Source organism: Protomyctophum bolini, assembly GCF_963924005.1.
Source record: "Protomyctophum bolini genome assembly, chromosome: 1".
NCBI classification, from domain to species: Eukaryota; Metazoa; Chordata; class Actinopteri; order Myctophiformes; family Myctophidae; genus Protomyctophum; species Protomyctophum bolini.
In genome coordinates, this window is record NC_137862.1 from 30,371,118 (window position 1) to 30,389,023 (window position 17,906).

Here is a 17,906-nt window from a genome sequence, read left to right on the forward strand (position 1 = left end):
CAAGTGGTGGTAAATATAATGCTGGGTATTTGGACAAAATAGGCTACATACAATAAGAGTCCAATGATTGTGTTTAAACACACAGCTCCAATCAAGGAGTGGTACTCCGTCACATCCACCTACATGCATATAATCATTACATTTGTTAAGATGGACTAAGCATTATTAGTTTGTAAGCATTAAGCATAACTAGGGTCGTTCTTACCTTTTTGAGTGTTTTACATTTTCCCTCTAATATTGCAGTCATTGTGTATGAATCCACCTTCCACCAATGTGTGGGTGTTGGGTAGGGGGCCTTCTCTGCCATTGTCCATTATTTAAGCATTTATGACCTGCAGTGCACACACAAAAATTACTTGGGGCAACTTCAATCATTCATTATACTGTATTTCACTGAGGCAACAGCTGAGGCCCTTTAATGAAAAATAAGAAAGTTATACCTCACTCTCCAACCACTGGTGTAGCTTTAATTTTTTGAAGTCCATTGTTAGGAGTTTGTATGGTCCAATTTTGGACCAAACAATTTCCCCCAAAACTGTCCCCAGATGTCATTAATGACTGGAAATAAACATTTGAGTCATTTGTACACAGTACAATCTAACAGCAGAATAGTTAAGGTAAATACCATTGGTCTGGATGGGGTCAGTAGAGGGTGGACTAGCCCTGGCTGGAGGCTCAGGGGGAAGGGGACTCTGCAGGAATGAAAGGTGGACGGGTAGAAGAGGAACACGAAGCCAGAGGAGAAGGGCAACCAAGCTTCTGCAACTTGGCTGGAATCCTTTCCTCTGGCTCGATGTAACAAGTGTTATCTGGTCAAAATTGGCAACTCGGGTGCCCAGTTTGTGGACCAGAATGACACTCTTCTCTTCAATCGACTCCATTTGCATAGGACCCAGCATGTCACTCTCCATCTTCCCTCCCTTGCCCTCCCTGAACCATGTTTATCAAGACAAAGTCCCCAACCCTAAAATGGTCATCCACACCATGCTGAAGTTTCTGCTTACAGATTCTATCCTGGGACTTCTGCACCGTTTTGTACACCTCGATCCACTGCTCCTTCACTCACCATCTCCTTCTCGGCCAAACTCTCCACCTTCTCAGGTGTTATCTACAAGTACAGAAATGCAAGTGTTAAATCTAATTTATTAAGTTAGGCAAATGATGACCACCACCTCTAAGAATTAGAGCTTCTATCCTCATATGTGTTGGCCACCTCTGAAGGGTATCTGGCCTCCCTCCCAAACATTAATTTAAATGGAGTAAATTGTGTGGCGAGCTGTTTTTTTGTTCTCAAGCCGAACATACATGCTTGGAATTTGGATCTTTCCAATTCTGAGGGTTTTCAGAAGCCAGCTTGTTGAGAGACCTGAAAATGTCATGTAGAGGAAATTTAACATTGCTAATTATAACCAATATAACTTGCCTTTGGATGGTGCTACCAATGGGCTTTCCACAAGCCCATTGGTCTGGGGGTGGTATCGGGTGCAATAGCTCCTATCAATCCCCAGAGCTCTGTAATTCCATTGGTGTGAAAACAAAGTGAGGAGCAAAGTAATGTCATAAGATTAAAAATAATAATTATATATATATATATATATATATATATATATATATATATATATATATATATATATATATATATATTATTTCTTTTTATTATTTATTTTTTATTTATTATTGTTCAGTAGCCTACTGTATATACTGTACCTTATTCTTGAATTCAGTCCCATTATCTGTAAGCTGTCGCGGTGGCAAAAATGTACTGAACCCAAATCCAGAAGTGTCCTCAGGTAAGAAATGGGCATGGCACTGTGGGTCAAATGAGGGAGTGCAAACAGGTGTGTGACGAGGACTGTGTGGAATGGAATGAGGGAGTGGACGAGGTGGATATACAGACAGGGGGAGACTCAAACCATATAAGCAGCCTTTGAGGTACACCGAATGTGTATACAAAATCTAACACAATCAATGACCTCTGTTTTTTATGCTCTTAAGGGGGTAGGCCTCTACCCACTTTGTAAAATAGTCCATGATGACAGACATACAGATTACCTCCCTCTGTTTTAGTTAATTTGAGCAGGTCCATGCCCACCAACTCGAAGGGTTGTTCCACCTGAAAGACATGTTTTCATGAATATGAGATAATATTTTTTTGGATGAATACATGAGCACTTAGTTTCACAAAATATAGCACCTTTATCGGATTGTACTGGCATTTCTCCTTTAAATTGGAGGCACGCTTCTGACATTGAGGACACTGTTGTATCTGAAGGAAGAGAGTGCGGTCAGTGAGCACAGAATCATTGTATAAATTAATTTAAGAAAGACAATGGTTGAATAAAGGAAATCAGTGACTGTAAATATGAGTTGACTTTAGTTCCCTACCCATTTTCTAATGTCTAATGTAACAAACAGCAAAGTCATCTTGTCAAAAATGTTGATAAGCCTACAGGTGTATACAGTATCGACATTGCCGGGAACGAGAATATGAACATTACCAGGAAAAAGCCATCATAATCCACGTCAACATCTCAACCAATTGACTTACAAAAAACGACCAGGCTTGCAGTCACTTACTGAAAATGAGACAGAGCACCTTGGACATTTTCCAACATACACACAGTGGAAAGTAACTAAGTGCATTTACTTAAAGGACCACTTCACCACTTTTCAACCCATCTTAATATAATAGGTCCTCATGAATAATCATGATAAAATGGCACAATTCTTTTCTACTCAGTCTGTGTTTCTTAGGAGGGCTGTGGGCAGTTCAGAAACCCATCCATGCAGTGACATCATCGTTAGGCAGATTTCTTTTTTACAAAAATGTTCAGATTTTTATTAACGATGGCTTCCATTTTCGGATTGCAACTTTTTAGGACTAGAAAGCCTGCAGTTTCTAGTAGATGTTTTTTCTCCTTTAAGTGGTCCTTTAAGGGTATTCTGTACTTAAGTATTTGCAATTTACTTGAGTATTTCCAATATCCAATACTTTTACTTCTACTCCACTACATCTCAGAACCAAAATATTGTACTTTTACTCCACTACATTTATTTGACAGCTTTAGTTACTAGCTAGTTACTTTGTAGATTTGGATTATTATACAAAACATACATTATCCACTTCAGCTAGATAATAGATACATTTTGGCCATTTCAAAATAGCCGATCTACAAGCTCACAATGCGTCACATCGCAGCGCATTGTGAGCTTGTAGATCGGCTATTTTCAAAAGATGTTTAAACATTTGAGAACTTGAAATAAGACATTCTGCGCAATGAGTACTTTCTACTTTTGGTACTTTAAAACCCATTCTGGGCGGGAACCCCTTTTGGTGTAAAACCTTTTGGTCGTAGCGTGCCACCGAGTGGCGCGCTACGAGCTTGTAGATCTGCTATTTTAGAAAAATCGAACAACCACTGACAGAAAACTGTCAGGATGTAGAAGACATTTTTAGAATCTGATCTCAGGTCAAAATGGGTTAAGTGGATGTGGATGCCAATACTTTTGCACTCAAATTCTGTACTTTTACTTGTAACAGAGTAGTTCACAGTTCAAGTGCACTCCTCTCAAGAATCTAACTCTTAGGTCATTCACCACAGTGCTGTGGTCATGGACTGAGATTAATCTATTTCCGTTACACGCTCATGATGTGCCTAACAGGGGCAGCAGTATAGCTCAGAGGATAGAGTGGCAGCTGGATGGGAACCGTGAGGTTCCCATCCCCAGAGTGAAGTGTCGAATTAAGTGTCCTGCAGCAAGCTATAGACTGAACCCCTAATTGCTCCCAATGTGCAGGTTGGTGCCTTGCATGGTTTCCTCTGCCATCGCATCGGTGTATGAATGTGTGTGAATGTAATGCACATCTATATGTAAAGGTGTGTGAATGTGTGTGTGTGTGTGTGTGTGTGTGTGCGTGCGTGTGCGTGTGAATGAGTGACTAATATACATCTATGTAAAGGTGTGTGAATGTGTGTGTGTGTGTGTGTGTGTGTGTGTGTGTGTGTGTGTGTGTGTGTGTGTGTGTGTGTGTGTGTGTGTGTGTGTGTGTGTGTGAAGAATGGGTGAATGTAATGCACAATCCATGTAAAGCGCTTTGGATAAAAAGCGCTATATAAATGCACCATTTAACACAGGACAAAATGGTATATTGAACACAACAATTAAGGCATGAGAAGCATAGGCTTAGGTACTGTACAAATAAAAATTAGTATCAAATTCAAATAGAAATAGTCCAGAAAGCACATGAGAGATATATAAACAATGAACATATTTATTTCAGTCCGTGAACACAAATGTAAAAACATCAGTCACATACATACTCTAAATGTACAACAGCTTTTGAACAGTGTAGTTAATGTTTTACAGATTTGTCCTAAAAAATATATCTAATTGACATTCTTTCTGCTCTTGGAAAACAACATCAATTTCAATTGCTTTGATTAATAGGCTATGAGATTATTATATTTTTTTACATCCACGCACTGTACTTGTACAATGATGCAGTCATGGGGTACAAAGTGATTCGCACATGTTCTATATGCATAGTTTATACATATATATTCTATATGATGTACAGCTACATAGTTTATAAAAATGATCACTTTAAAAATATATATCTTAGGAAAATCACATGACATCCCATGCAGCTTGCAGGATGAAATTTGGGGAATCAATTTTCCAAAACGGCAAACTGACTTTGTAAAAACTAAAATCCACGTTCAATATCTCTGTTATTGAGAGGTCAGTTTAGCATTATCTTTTTGCCAGCTGACTCAACAAGTGCATCAATATTCTTTAAGCACTTACTCACAGCGATAAACTTCATTGACTTGTTTCCCCATCTATTCCACACCAAATCTCTGCCCAAAGTATCCCATCTACAAAAGCTTACAAGTTACAACACGTTGCAACATTGTGAGTTTGTAGATCTGGTATTTTTGGGGAAATGTTTTCCTATTAGGTCATATACCCAGAATTGGGACGAACAATTTATTTGATTTTATATTTAATGTGGTGGTGGAGGTACTGCTTTTCAGAAAACTGGCAGATATTTCATTTCAAAAGGTTGTTGTCAGCCTTTCCTGTCCTCTTTCTCCAGAACAGAATGAAGCTAACTGTGTATAGAGCTGATGGGAGATATTAAAGGACCACTTCACCACTTTTCAACCTACAGTATCTCCATATTAAATTGGTCCTCACTAATGTTCATGATAAAATACCACCATTTTCTTTCTACTGAGTCTGTGTCTCATAGGAGGGCTGTGGGCAGTTCAGAAACCCGTCCACCTGATCATCATTAGGCAGATATTCTTAAATCTTAAATATGAACATTAGTGAGGACCAATTATAATTGATAGGTTGAAAAGTGGTGGAAGTGGTCCTTTAAGGGCTCTTCTCTTCAGCCTGTCAACAGACAGGTCTGGCAGCAGAACTGACGGAACAGCTTCTTTTCACACAGACGGTTGGACTTCACCATCTCACAGAACACCTCGTCCGCTGAGAGAGACACAGAGAGAGAGAGAGAAAAGAGAGAGAGAAGAGAGAGAGAGAAGAGAGAGAGAGAAGAGAGAGAGAGAAGAGAGAGAGATAAGAGAGACACAGACAGACAGACAGACAGACAGACAGACAGACAGACAGACAGACAGACAGACAGACAGACAGACATAGGCTATATTAGTTATTCTCAACTTTTTGAATGTCAAGGAATAGGGTGTTTTGTATTTGTACAAATGGACCCTTTACAGTCCATTTGATTCCATTCTCTCAGAGTTACAGACCCATAACTACAAAAAGTGCCCCTCCACACCACCAGGATAATAGCATAATAATAGTATAACGAGTTGCGTGATGTATGGATAAAGTGTGTACGAGTAAAGAAATGTTTTTAACAAAATTCGGCCTCATGGTGGCGCTATAACTAGCCGTTGTGGAAAAATTGGGGGAGAGGTTCGACGTTGGCATCCATGCCACAGTTTGGCATGGGCTGCGCCAACGGTGCCGGAGATTAGCTGCACACGCACACGCGGACAAACGGACGGATGGACTGCAAAACATACTCCCTCCCCATGCCTTCAGTGTCTGTGTCTCATAGGAGGGCTGTGGGCAGTTCAGAAACCCGTCCACCTGATCATCATTAGGCAGATATTCAGCCTGGTAGAGACAATAAGGGTCAATAAGGGTCAATTTAATTGGACCCCTGGCGGGTCCAAATGGGTGGTAAAGAACGTTGGAATGCCATTCCATCTCTGTTAGCTTAGCTAGCCATGTCCTCTGTCTAAAGAATGTTGGAATGCCGGCAATGGCATGTTGCCCTGGCGAGGCTGGCGTGCACCGCTGGGCTTGTTGTGATGACGTCAATCTGCACCTGGTGCGATGTGGGCAAAGTAATAATGGGACAAATACTTCTGCTGGACTCTGAACAAAATGTCCAGTTCAGTCCACAATACAATCGACCAGCCTAGTTCAGATCAAGTTCTTCCCTGCCATTCTAACCGACCGACACACACACACACACAAAAAAAACCATGTAGAGGAAGCCGGTTATCTACCATACAAGACCCCCGTGTGCCCCGTTACGTAATAGCATGGGAGCATGGCCCAAACACACAGAGCACTGTTTGTTCGCTCATAGTAAGATTGTTGTTGCCAATAGTTTCTTGCCAATTCCTGCTAAAAATAAAGCCAACACAACAAGTGTTTTGGTTCATATTTATCTTCTTCCCAAAAGGACTTTCAAACTAGGAAGGGCCGATTCTACTCTATGGCTCCGAGACATGGACACTTTCAAAGAAATTGGAGAAACGGTTTGATGGCATTTACACCCGCCTTCTAATGAGAGCGCAAAATCTCTCTTGGAAGAGCCACCCATCGACTTCTCTAATATACGGCAACCATCCCTGTGTTTCTTCACTAGTCCGATCCAGAAGAATACAGTTTGCCGGCCACTGCTACAGAGCTGATCATGAGGTTATATTTTCCCTTCTTCTCTGGAATCCTGCCTCACAGCAGAGCAGAGGTAGAAAACTGATACGGATTTTATATTACACCCATGGTTGCTTAGTGAAAATAGCAGATCTACAAGATCACAACATGCCACAGGGTAGTCGACGAAATTATAGTCGATCTACAAGCTCAAAACGCATCGCACTGAGAAAATCTCCTTTTTTTTGGCTATATTTGAATTGAAATCCTGAAGTATTTTTTGTTGTTTTTGAGTCCTGCAAAGTAACATTTTTATTTAATTTCAAATGCATTTAGTTATACTAAATGTTAACTTGAACTATGAACTTGAATACAAACATAAAAAAGACAATACAATTGTAATACTAGTCATTAAGCTATACTATATACTATTTCTTATATCTACAGTATATAGAATGAAGTAATTAAAGCGGGTCATGTTTGCATGTTTACAGTCACCTGGGACCCTCCCCCAAAACAAACAAACAAACAAAGCATGTGGGGACCGCCCTGGGCACCTACCAGTCTCTAACCTTTTATTACTCTATGGTCGGGACGACCATAGAGTAATAAAAGGATAAAGACTGGTAGGTGCCCTCACAAAAACATGCAGTAATACTGGTCTCTAAACTGCCTCCTGAACTGGTTGGAATAACATGTTCCTTCCACGCGCTACGTCCAACCAGGGAAACTCCCCCTGTCAGGTGTAAAGGAGCAACTTGGACACTCGGGCATGAAGTTCAAGTCCGTTGCTCTCCCCTTGTCCCCCATATATGGGTACTAGGTTGGTGGGGGGTGTGTAGAGCCCAGGATCACATTAGATAATTGACACAGGGGTGAAAAATGGGTTACAAAATCGTGGGATAAAATAAATATATTTAAAAAAAAAAGGATAGAGACTGAACCGGAGCGTTAGCCCCGCCCCTGTTAGTCAGACCTTCATCAGTCATCTGCCTGAGTGATGAAGGTCAGCGTACAGGACTTTTTACTGTATAACAACCCCTAATCTGTGATGCAGCAGAAAGCTAATCTGAAACGCCAAGACGTTTTAATTTATGGCTGTAGAAGTCAGACAAGCGTGTATATTTAATCTTTCTTGCCAATTACTGTACAGTATATTGCTTGTTGTCTACCCTTTGAAGCAGACAGTGTAGGATATAGAGCTCGTTTTATGTTATTCTCTCATATTTCAAGCCTCGGTTCATGAACTTGTGAACTCTGTGAACTTCAGAAGGCCTGTAGAATCTGTGTTAATTTCGTCGACTATGTGTGTTGTGATCTTGTAGATCTGCTATTTTCAGCATGCAACCAAGTGTAAAATCCGGCATTACGATGCCAATATATACTACATTTTACTTGACAAAATCAACTTGTAGATTTAGAATTACAGTGTAGACTAAAACTAAAATCAACAAAGCGTAGAATACAGAACAAATGGGTTTTTTGGTGCACTCAAAAAAGTGTAAAAATAATTATAAAACACTACTATTAGATTCGATGAGGCCTTTAGGAGGGCCATTCGAGCGGAGCCTGCAGTACCACCGTTGCCCAGGTGGAGCCTGCAGAACCATTGCGGCTCAAGAATCCACCACTCCTGAATGAAGTGTCTGGTGCTGAGAGTCTGGTGCAACGCACAGGTCTGGTGAGACGTAGGAGGGGCCCAGACAGGAGGGGCCCAGACAGGAGGCAAGCCACAGAGCCTAGTCCCTCCACATGCCAGAATTGTACCTCCCAGTCCCGGTGGAGTAGTTCCGGAGTGGATCCAACGGATTGTATGGCCCTGGTCTTTCTCTAGTGGGTCTGATCGAGGGTAGCTACTGGGACGTAAGTCGGGACTTGATCACCCCGGGTGTGTCACCCGAGTGAGGGGTATGATGTTCGCGAGACCCGAAACCCCGATGACCTTCACTGAGGATACATCCCAGGTGCATCCAAGCGATGTATTTTCGTTCTTAGACATTAGACAGTATTATGTACTATTATTTCAACTTGGGCGGTTTTGATTGGTCACGTATGTTGCTGGGCTTTGGGTTGGGTCGGACTAGGCATTACATATTATATGAATTAATTTGTATAATTGTAACGTATTCCGCGGGTGAGCGCCATTGCCTCTCGCTGCTGTTGCTGTACAGTAGCAGTACATCCCCCCCCCCCCAATTTCTTTTTTAAATAGCCTATCTACAAGCTGCGAGCTATGAGCTTGTAGATCTGCTATTTTTCAATAGCTAAAGTATAACATAATGCTTAAAACACCAAAAGGGGTCTCCCCTCCTGAATGGGTGAAATCAATGCTGATCCACTGACCGTTGTTGCAGGTTGCGTTGACGATGCACGTCCTGCTGACCAGGTTGTATCCGTCCTTGCATTTGGTACAAGTGGTCCCAGTACCGTCACACGCCAGGCAGTTCTCCTCACACCTGAGAGATAACAGATTTATTAACAGCTGTCTGAATAATATACCGGTAGGTAATATAGGTATGGTTTTGCATTAATAATTAACGTTCAGATGCTGGACCTCTGGCTCATGGACTTACGGCCAAGCTACACCAGGCAATTTTGCGCGAGTGTGTATGCGTTTACTGCGCGTTTACTGCGTGTGTACAGTGCGTTTGGATAGGACCAATATATGTCAATGATACCAGCTACACCAGACGCACGGATACCGCGGGCCATCCTACGCGTGATCTAAAAATAGGACCGGTTAAAAAAAAATTACGTGCGTGCCCCCATGCGCGCGTATCTATATATCCTCCCGGAAGGTCCCGCACAAATCTGCTGCGCGCCACAGATCTGGTGTAGCCGGGGCATTTCGCACGCATACTTTGTGCGCACTGTGCGCTTACGTCAAACTCACACATGCCCGGTGTAGCTTGGCCGTCAGAAACAAAAAGAACCAACCGGTGGAAAAGGGGCCAATGTGACATATCTCTGTTTACACAATGCTGCACCCCCCCTCCAACTGAATATAATTTACCCATTTCCGACAGTTTTTTTTATTTATATTTCGACAAAATTGCTTTGGAAATTCGGAACGCTGATGTGGCCATAATGAATTGCATTTTTATAGCGCTTTTCCAAGTGCTCCAAGCGCTTTACAACGGTTCATTCATTCATACATTGGATGGTGAAGTGGCGAACAGTCGCCGCTTCACTTCCCACATTCACACACCAATGGTGGCGAGCTCACACCGACGAATCTCATTGGAGGCAACGTAGGGTTCAGTGTCTTGCCCAAGGACACTTCCACATGTGGACAGGACAGGAGGAGCCGGGATTCAAACCGCCGACCCAGGGATCATTGGACGACCTGCTCTACCTCCTGAGCCACAGCCACACTAAGCGGCGCAGGTGAGAGATTTACGCCAGCAGGCGCAGTCACGTTGTTTCTCCTTAAGATTAAACCCGGCCACGCTGATTCATAGGCAATTATGGAAATGAAAAGCGTCTGGAGACAGTAGGCAATAACATCACTGGAAAAAAATAGGTCCTTCTGACCTGAATTCAGCTTGTGTGGTAGGTGGCCTTACTTCAGTCATGCGAGTGTTAATAATTGCAGCGGCCAATGAGGCCTCTAGGTTTTCATATCTGTGATCCAGGGTAATTAACTCACCTGCGACACATCCGCTGTGGGATCCCCGGGGACTCTCCGGGGTAGAACCCCGCGGTGCACGTCTGCACGCACCACCAGTCCTGCTGCAGGTAGCCTTCTGCACACTGGATGCACTCCTCCTTACCCGGGCCTGGACACGGAGACAAGGCACCTGGCGTCAGCACACGTTACGGATTAACCCCCACGAGGGCCCCCATAGCGACATTATCGTGTTTTTCCACGTTTTTATCATCTTTTTAACCTAAATTTAACAGGCAATGAAGGGCCCTAGGAGCCCTTTTCAGGGCATCAAACCTAATGGGTGGGGTCAGATCAACATATGGAATTAATTCTGTACTGGCCATATATGGAGCGTGTCTTGAGTGTACAGGATTTGATGAGGTCAGATCAACTCATCAACATATGGAATGTCAGAACAGGTCAGCTCCATATATGGAGATCTAAGGGTTTGAGGTTTGCAGTCAGATGTAGAGTTGCTGGCCGGCTCCATATATGCAGATATGGAGATCTAAGGGTCTCCATGATGTCACGTGATGTCACGAGATGCCACGAGGCGTGACCATATATGGAGGTGTGATGTCACGAGGCGTGACCATATATGGAGGTGTGATGTCATGAGGCGTGACCATATATGGAGGTATGATGTCACGAGGCGTGACCATATATGGAGGTGTGATGTCACGAGGCGTGACCATACAGTGTATGGAGACATGGGTGACTAACTAACTTACGGATGGACGGACGGACCACGGACGGACGGGAGATGCAGGTTTTCATAATAAATGTGACATACGGTCACAATCAGCACAATACACAACCAGGACTCTATACCCGGTGACCTCTCTCTCTCTCTCTCTCTCTCTCTCTCTCGTCAGTAATAACAGACAACAGAAGTGTTCTTGTCTAGCCGTTCAACAGCAATAAACATCACAGTAGCTCCAGGCTAACTCAACTTATTTCCTGTGGGAGAGACTGGAGTTGAAAGGATTAGCCATGGTTAGCTGTACCCTGTAGCGCACGCACCCTCAGGGCCATCTGTAAATGACACCGGACAGATACAAAGCTATGGCAGCCAGCTAAATGCAGGGGTTGAAAAAAGTCACTCAAATGTTTTATTTAAGGGAGTTTTGTGCTAGAATGCTTTCTCTTTTTTAGTTGCAGTTGTTTAGTCCTCATAAAAGTGGTCCAGGTGTTATTTTGTGGAAAGAAATAAGTATTATTGGCTATTTCCCCTACCCCACCATAAGCCCTGAATGGGGCGTCCTCTCGATCGATGCCTGTGTGTTGGTTCCCACAGTAAAAGCATTTTGGTAACTAAATCGGAAATACTCAAGTAAAGTACAAATTCCTCAAAATTGTAATACTTGCGTATAGTTACATTGGCTAAATGTCATCCTGGGATGACATCACAAACCAACAGCCTCGCTCATCAATCCTAATGGATTTAAACCCACGTGGTCATCACAGACGTAATGAATTGACCGAGGCAAATCAATGGAGCAGTTTATCACAATCTGCCACTGTGAGAATTATTAGAGGCAAAGATGTGGCAATAACATTGATTTGTCAAAAACAACCACATCATATAACTGTATAGTAATTAGAGCGATGGCACATGTCCGTTTGTGTCAATTAAGTATCTCCCCAGTAATTTGGTCAATGTATATATCAGCCTATAGAGTAAGTCTGACATGTCCAACACTAGGAGACACACTGACCTGTACATGTCCAACAGACAACACTATAGGAGACACACTGACCTGTACATGTCCAACACTAGGAGACACACTGACCTGTACATGTCCAACACTAGGAGACACACTGACCTGTACATGTCCAACACTAGGAGACACACTGACCTGTACATGTCCAACACTAGGAGACACACTTACCTGTACATGTCCAACACTAGGAGACACACTGACCTGTACATGTCCAACACTATAGGAGACACACTGACCTGTACATGTCCAACATTAGGAGACACACTGACCTGTACATGTCCAACAGACAACACTATAGGAGACACACTGACCTGTACATGTCCAACACTAGGAGACACACTGACCTGTACATGTCCAACACTAGGAGACACACTGACCTGTACATGTCCAACACTAGGAGACACACTGACCTGTACATGTCCAACACTAGGAGACACACTGACCTGTACATGTCCAACACTAGGAGACACACTGACCTGTACATGTCCAACACTAGGAGACACACTGACCTGTACATGTCCAACACTAGGAGACACACTGACCTGTACATGTCCAACACTAGGAGACACACTGACCTGTACATGTCCAACACTAGGAGACACACTGACCTGTACATGTCCAACACTATAGGAGACACACTGACCTGTACATGTCCAACAGGAAGTGTCACACAGGCTGCAGGTCATCTCCTCCAGATGGAAGAAGGTTCCGTTCACACATTCAGGAACACAGGTCATACCGGCCAGACTGGGGGGGGGGGGGGGGGCACACGCGCACACACACACACACACACACACACACACACACACACACACACACACACACACACACACACACACACACACACACACACACACACACACACACACACACACACACACACACACACACAAGTAAGGGATTCTTTTTTTCACTATATACTACTGTACTGATCTAACTAAAACCTATTAACTCTTCCTGCAACTCGTCTGCATCCTACCTGTCTGTCTGCATCTTACCTGTCTGTCTGCATCCTACCTGTATGTCTGCATCCTACCTGTCTGTCTGCATCTTACCTGTCTGTCTGCATCCTACCTGTCTGTCTGCATATTACCTGTCTGTCTGCATCATACCTGTCTGTCTGCATCTTACCTGTCTGTCTGCATCATACCTGTCTGTCTGCATCATACCTGTCTGTCTGCATCCTACCTGTCTGTCTGCATCCTATCTGTATGTCTGCATCCTACCTGTCTGTCTGCATCCTACCTGTCTGTCTGCATCCTACCTGTCTTTCTGCATCCTACCTGTCTGTCTGCATCCTACCTGTATGTCTGCATCCTACCTGTCTGTCTGCATCCTACCTGTCTGTCTGCATCCTACCTGTCTGTCTGCATTATACAGTACCTGTATCCCTCTCTGCATGCGGTGCACCTGTCTGCATCCTTCAGACATTCCAGGCAGGCGTCATGGCACCTCAGACACTGTCTCTGACCTGGAGTAGACACAGGGGGGGGGGGGAGGGGGGGGGGGGGGGGGGGGGGGGGGGGGGCACATACTGAATGAGTGGACAATAATATTACCAGAAGCTCATAAAGAGTGTGTGTGTGTGTGTGTGTGTGTGTGTGTGTGATACACACAGCAACACAAACACCAGATCTGTCTTTGCGGTGTGTTCAGGAAAAGACCGAAAATACAGAGGAAGACATATTTCATATTACCACACCTGGGGGTCACATACAAAATACTATAGACACATACAAAACACCTGGGGGTCTATTAGAGTAATGTTAACTCTATAGACACATACAAAACACCTGGGGGTCTATTAGAGTAATGTTAACTCTATAGACACATACAAAACACCTGGGGTTCTATTAGAGTAATGTTAACTACAAAACACCTGGGGGTCTATTAGAGTAATGTTAACTATATAGACACATACAAAACACCTGGGGGTCTATCAGAGTAATGTTAACTACAAAACACCTGGGGGTCTATTAGAGTAATATTAACTCTATAGACACATACAAAACACCTGGGGGTCTATCAGAGTAATGTTAACTACAAAACACCTGGGGGTCTATTAGAGTAATGTTAACTCTATAGACACATACAAAACACCTGGGGGTCTATTAGAGTAATGTTAACTCTATAGACACATACAAAACACCTGGGGGTCTATTAGAGTAATGTTAACTCCGGATTATCAATCATTCTTTGTCAACATTCAAGTAGAACTACCAGAAGTCCAGAAGTACAACCCAGGTAAAATAATGTGTCAATGTAAAAATATATAAATTATGATTATAGTCCACTTCCTCCTTTTAGTACGGGTCACATTGCAGCGATCCATATCCGAGACTTGATTGATTGCCATCCCGGGTATGGTTGGGCGCTCCGCTCCCGGGGAACGGTACGCATCATTCACACTACCACAACATCTGCCAAGTGGTCCCGAGTGTGAACCCCCCCCCCCCTCCCCCCCCCCTTAGAGTAATGTTTTTTTTTTATATATATAAAGGCACATAAACGCCAAACAACACCAATACTTAATAGGACAGGATAGCCCACGGGCTAGGATATTTTATCTTTTACCAAAAATACACAAAAGCCCGGATTCATGGACAATACCATATGAAATTCCACCCGGGAGACCAATTGTGTCGGACTGTGGCAGCGAGACGTATCAGACAGCAGAGTTTATTGAATATTTCCTGAACCCACTGTCGATAAAACACCCCAGTTTTATAAAAGACACTTACGATTTTGTGGACAAAATTAAAGCTATTAAAGTAGGAAAGGAGGCCCTTCTATTTTCAATAGATATAGACAGCCTCTACACAAACATTGAAACAGAATCAGGACTCCAAGCAGTCAGGGAAGTCTTTAGTAAATACCCAGACACAAGTCGACCAGAGGAGGAAATACTCCAATTACTAGACTTAAATCTAACCCAGAATGATTTTTCCTTTAACAACAAATTCTATTTACAAATCAAAGGCACGGCCATGGGAAAGAGATTTGCACCATCTTATGCAAACATTTACATGAGCATATGGGAACAGACCGCACTAGAAAAATGCAGACTTAAACCGACACATTACTATAGATTTCTAGATGATATATTTGGAATATGGGAACATAGCCAAGAAGAATTCCAGGAATTTATTGATGTTTTGAATAGCCATCATAGATCCATAACGATAAAATATGTGACACACACAGAAAGGATTGACTTTCTTGATGTAACAATCTTCAAGGGCCCAAACTTTAACACAAATGGGAAACTAGACTTAAAAGTATTCTTTAAAGAAACAGACACTCACGCCCTATTACACAAAACGTCATTCCACCCGACACACTCCTACACAGGAATAGTCAAATCACAACTACTAAGATTCCATAGGATTTGCACGCAAAGAAGTGATTTCAAAATAGCTTGTAAAACTCTATTTAATGCCCTCAGACTAAGAGGATACACTAGGACCTTCCTCCGGAAAGCCCAAAAAACCTTCTTAGAAATAAAAGTGCGAGATACAGGCCCCAAATTGGCCCTGATAACCAGTTATTCAACACAGAGCACACTAGCCAACAACAGAATAAAAAGGAATTTTGAGAACCGAACAGACGATCTTCTAAAAGATTATAAAATTATATCGGCCTACAGAAAAAATAAAAACCTTAAAGATTATCTAGTACACAGCAAGCTAAAAGAAATCAACACACCAGCACGCCAGGGACCAGAATACTTCAAACCCAAACAATTAGTAAAAAATAGAACCACAAAACGCATCTTGGAGATTAAACAACAAATAACAGCCAGAACCAGCAACTGCATTTATTTAATCACATGTGAAAAATGTGGTTTACAATATGTCGGAGAGACAGGTAAAACAATAGGTACTAGGCTGGGACGACACAGATACAATATTAACAATGCCAAAAAGACAACCACAAGATTGGTGCAACATTTTATGGCGCACGGCATTGGAGCTCTAAAATGCGCTGGACTTCAACACAATCCTAACTGGACAGTAGGACAAAGACGTTTTAATGAAAAACAGTGGATTAAGAACCTCAACACGGATTTTCCTCGAGGCTTAAACATGCCTAAAATTAGATCTTGAACACTAAAAAACTTAAACTCAGGATTAAACTGGAGAAATCTAAAAGTGATTGGATCAGACTTCCTTCGGATACATGGCGAATGCATTTATTCCTTGCATTGTGCCTACACATGTCGCGACCTGCGGTCGCGACATGTGTAGGCACAGTGCACTGAAATCTTTTAATTCCCCCCTTAGAGTAATGTTTTTTTTTTTTATATATTTTTTTTATTCCACGATTTTGTAACCCATTTTTCACCCCTGTGCCAATCATCTACTGTGATCCTGGGCTCTACACACCCTCCGCCAACCTGGGGAAAGCAACAGACTTAACTCATGCTCCCTTCATGCCTGAGTGTCCAAGTTGCTCCTTTACACCTGACAGGGGGGAGTTTCCCTGGTTGGACGTAGCGCGTGGAAGGAACACGTTATTCCAACCAGTTCCTTTTCCCCTCCATCAGGCGCCCCGGCTGGCCAGGGGGAGGCAGTTTAGAGACCAGGATTACTGCATGTTTTTGTGAGGGTACCTACCCTTAGAGTAATGTTAACTACTCGCCTACAAAACGAAGAAAACAAAAAAAAACTCAAAACAAACAATAGGCACTCCATCTTTTAAGAAAAGGAATGGTCTGCTCACTTCCTTCAGTTTGGAAACAGAGCTGCTATATGGTACAGAGCTGCTATATGGTACAGCTCTCTTTGCGCGTGTGCAAGCTCGCCTTCTTCCAACCAGCAAACACACACACAAAATACGAACGAAAATTGTAATCAATCACAGCCTTGTTCATGAATCCACGGTAAATTCACATGCAGGACGTACCGTCATCGGCAAAGAATCCGGGAGGGCAGGCGTCGACGCAGGTGGAGTTGAGAGTGTCCAGGTAGAGTCCTCTCCTGCAAAACAGACACTCAGACCTGTCGGAGCGGAGCTCGCACCTCTCACAGCCTCTGGGACAGCGTCTGCACCGACGGGCACCAATGGCCTCGTAGTAACCCAGAGGACAGTGGCTCACACAGGTCCTACGATAGGACAGACAGATAGACAGACAGACAGACAGAGGACAGTGACTCACACAGGGCCTACGATAGGACAGACAGACAGAGGACAGTGACTCACACAGGGCCTACGATAGGACAGACAGACAGAGGACAGTGACTCACACAGGGCCTACGATAGGACAGACAGACAGACAGACAGACAGACAGACAGACAGACAGACAGACAGACAGACAGACAGACAGACAGACAGACAGACAGACAGACAGACAGACAGACAGACAGACAGACAGAGAACAGTGACTCACACAGGTCCTACGATAGGACAGACAGACAGACAGACAGACAGACTACAGACGTGGATTACAGACGTACGTACACACATGTACAGATATTTTACCTGCCACTCTTCAGACTGCCCAGGCTGAAGTGAATACAGTTGAGGCAGTGGTCAGCATCAGGTCCATCACAGCCCTGGTCCCCGCACTCCGTGTGACACGGCCCTGGGGGCGGACAGACAGACAGAC

At 43.3% G+C, this 17,906-nt stretch overlaps 1 protein-coding gene across 1 annotated transcript in view; it reads right to left on the reverse strand.

Moving 5' to 3' along the window:
- Positions 1-4,291: 4,291 nt before the first annotated feature.
- Positions 4,292-17,906, reverse strand: part of pcsk6 (proprotein convertase subtilisin/kexin type 6) — a 47,511-nt gene continuing 33,896 nt past the window's right edge. Inside the window, exons 15-21 of the mRNA XM_080769805.1 lie at positions 17,780-17,882; positions 17,203-17,402; positions 13,681-13,768; positions 12,941-13,044; positions 10,574-10,703; positions 9,268-9,380; positions 4,292-5,499 (exon numbers count right to left, since the gene is read on the reverse strand). Coding sequence (XP_080625931.1) covers positions 5,402-5,499; positions 9,268-9,380; positions 10,574-10,703; positions 12,941-13,044; positions 13,681-13,768; positions 17,203-17,402; positions 17,780-17,882 — 836 coding nt within the window. The 3' untranslated portion in view covers positions 4,292-5,401. The remainder of the gene's footprint in view (positions 5,500-9,267; positions 9,381-10,573; positions 10,704-12,940; positions 13,045-13,680; positions 13,769-17,202; positions 17,403-17,779; positions 17,883-17,906) is intronic.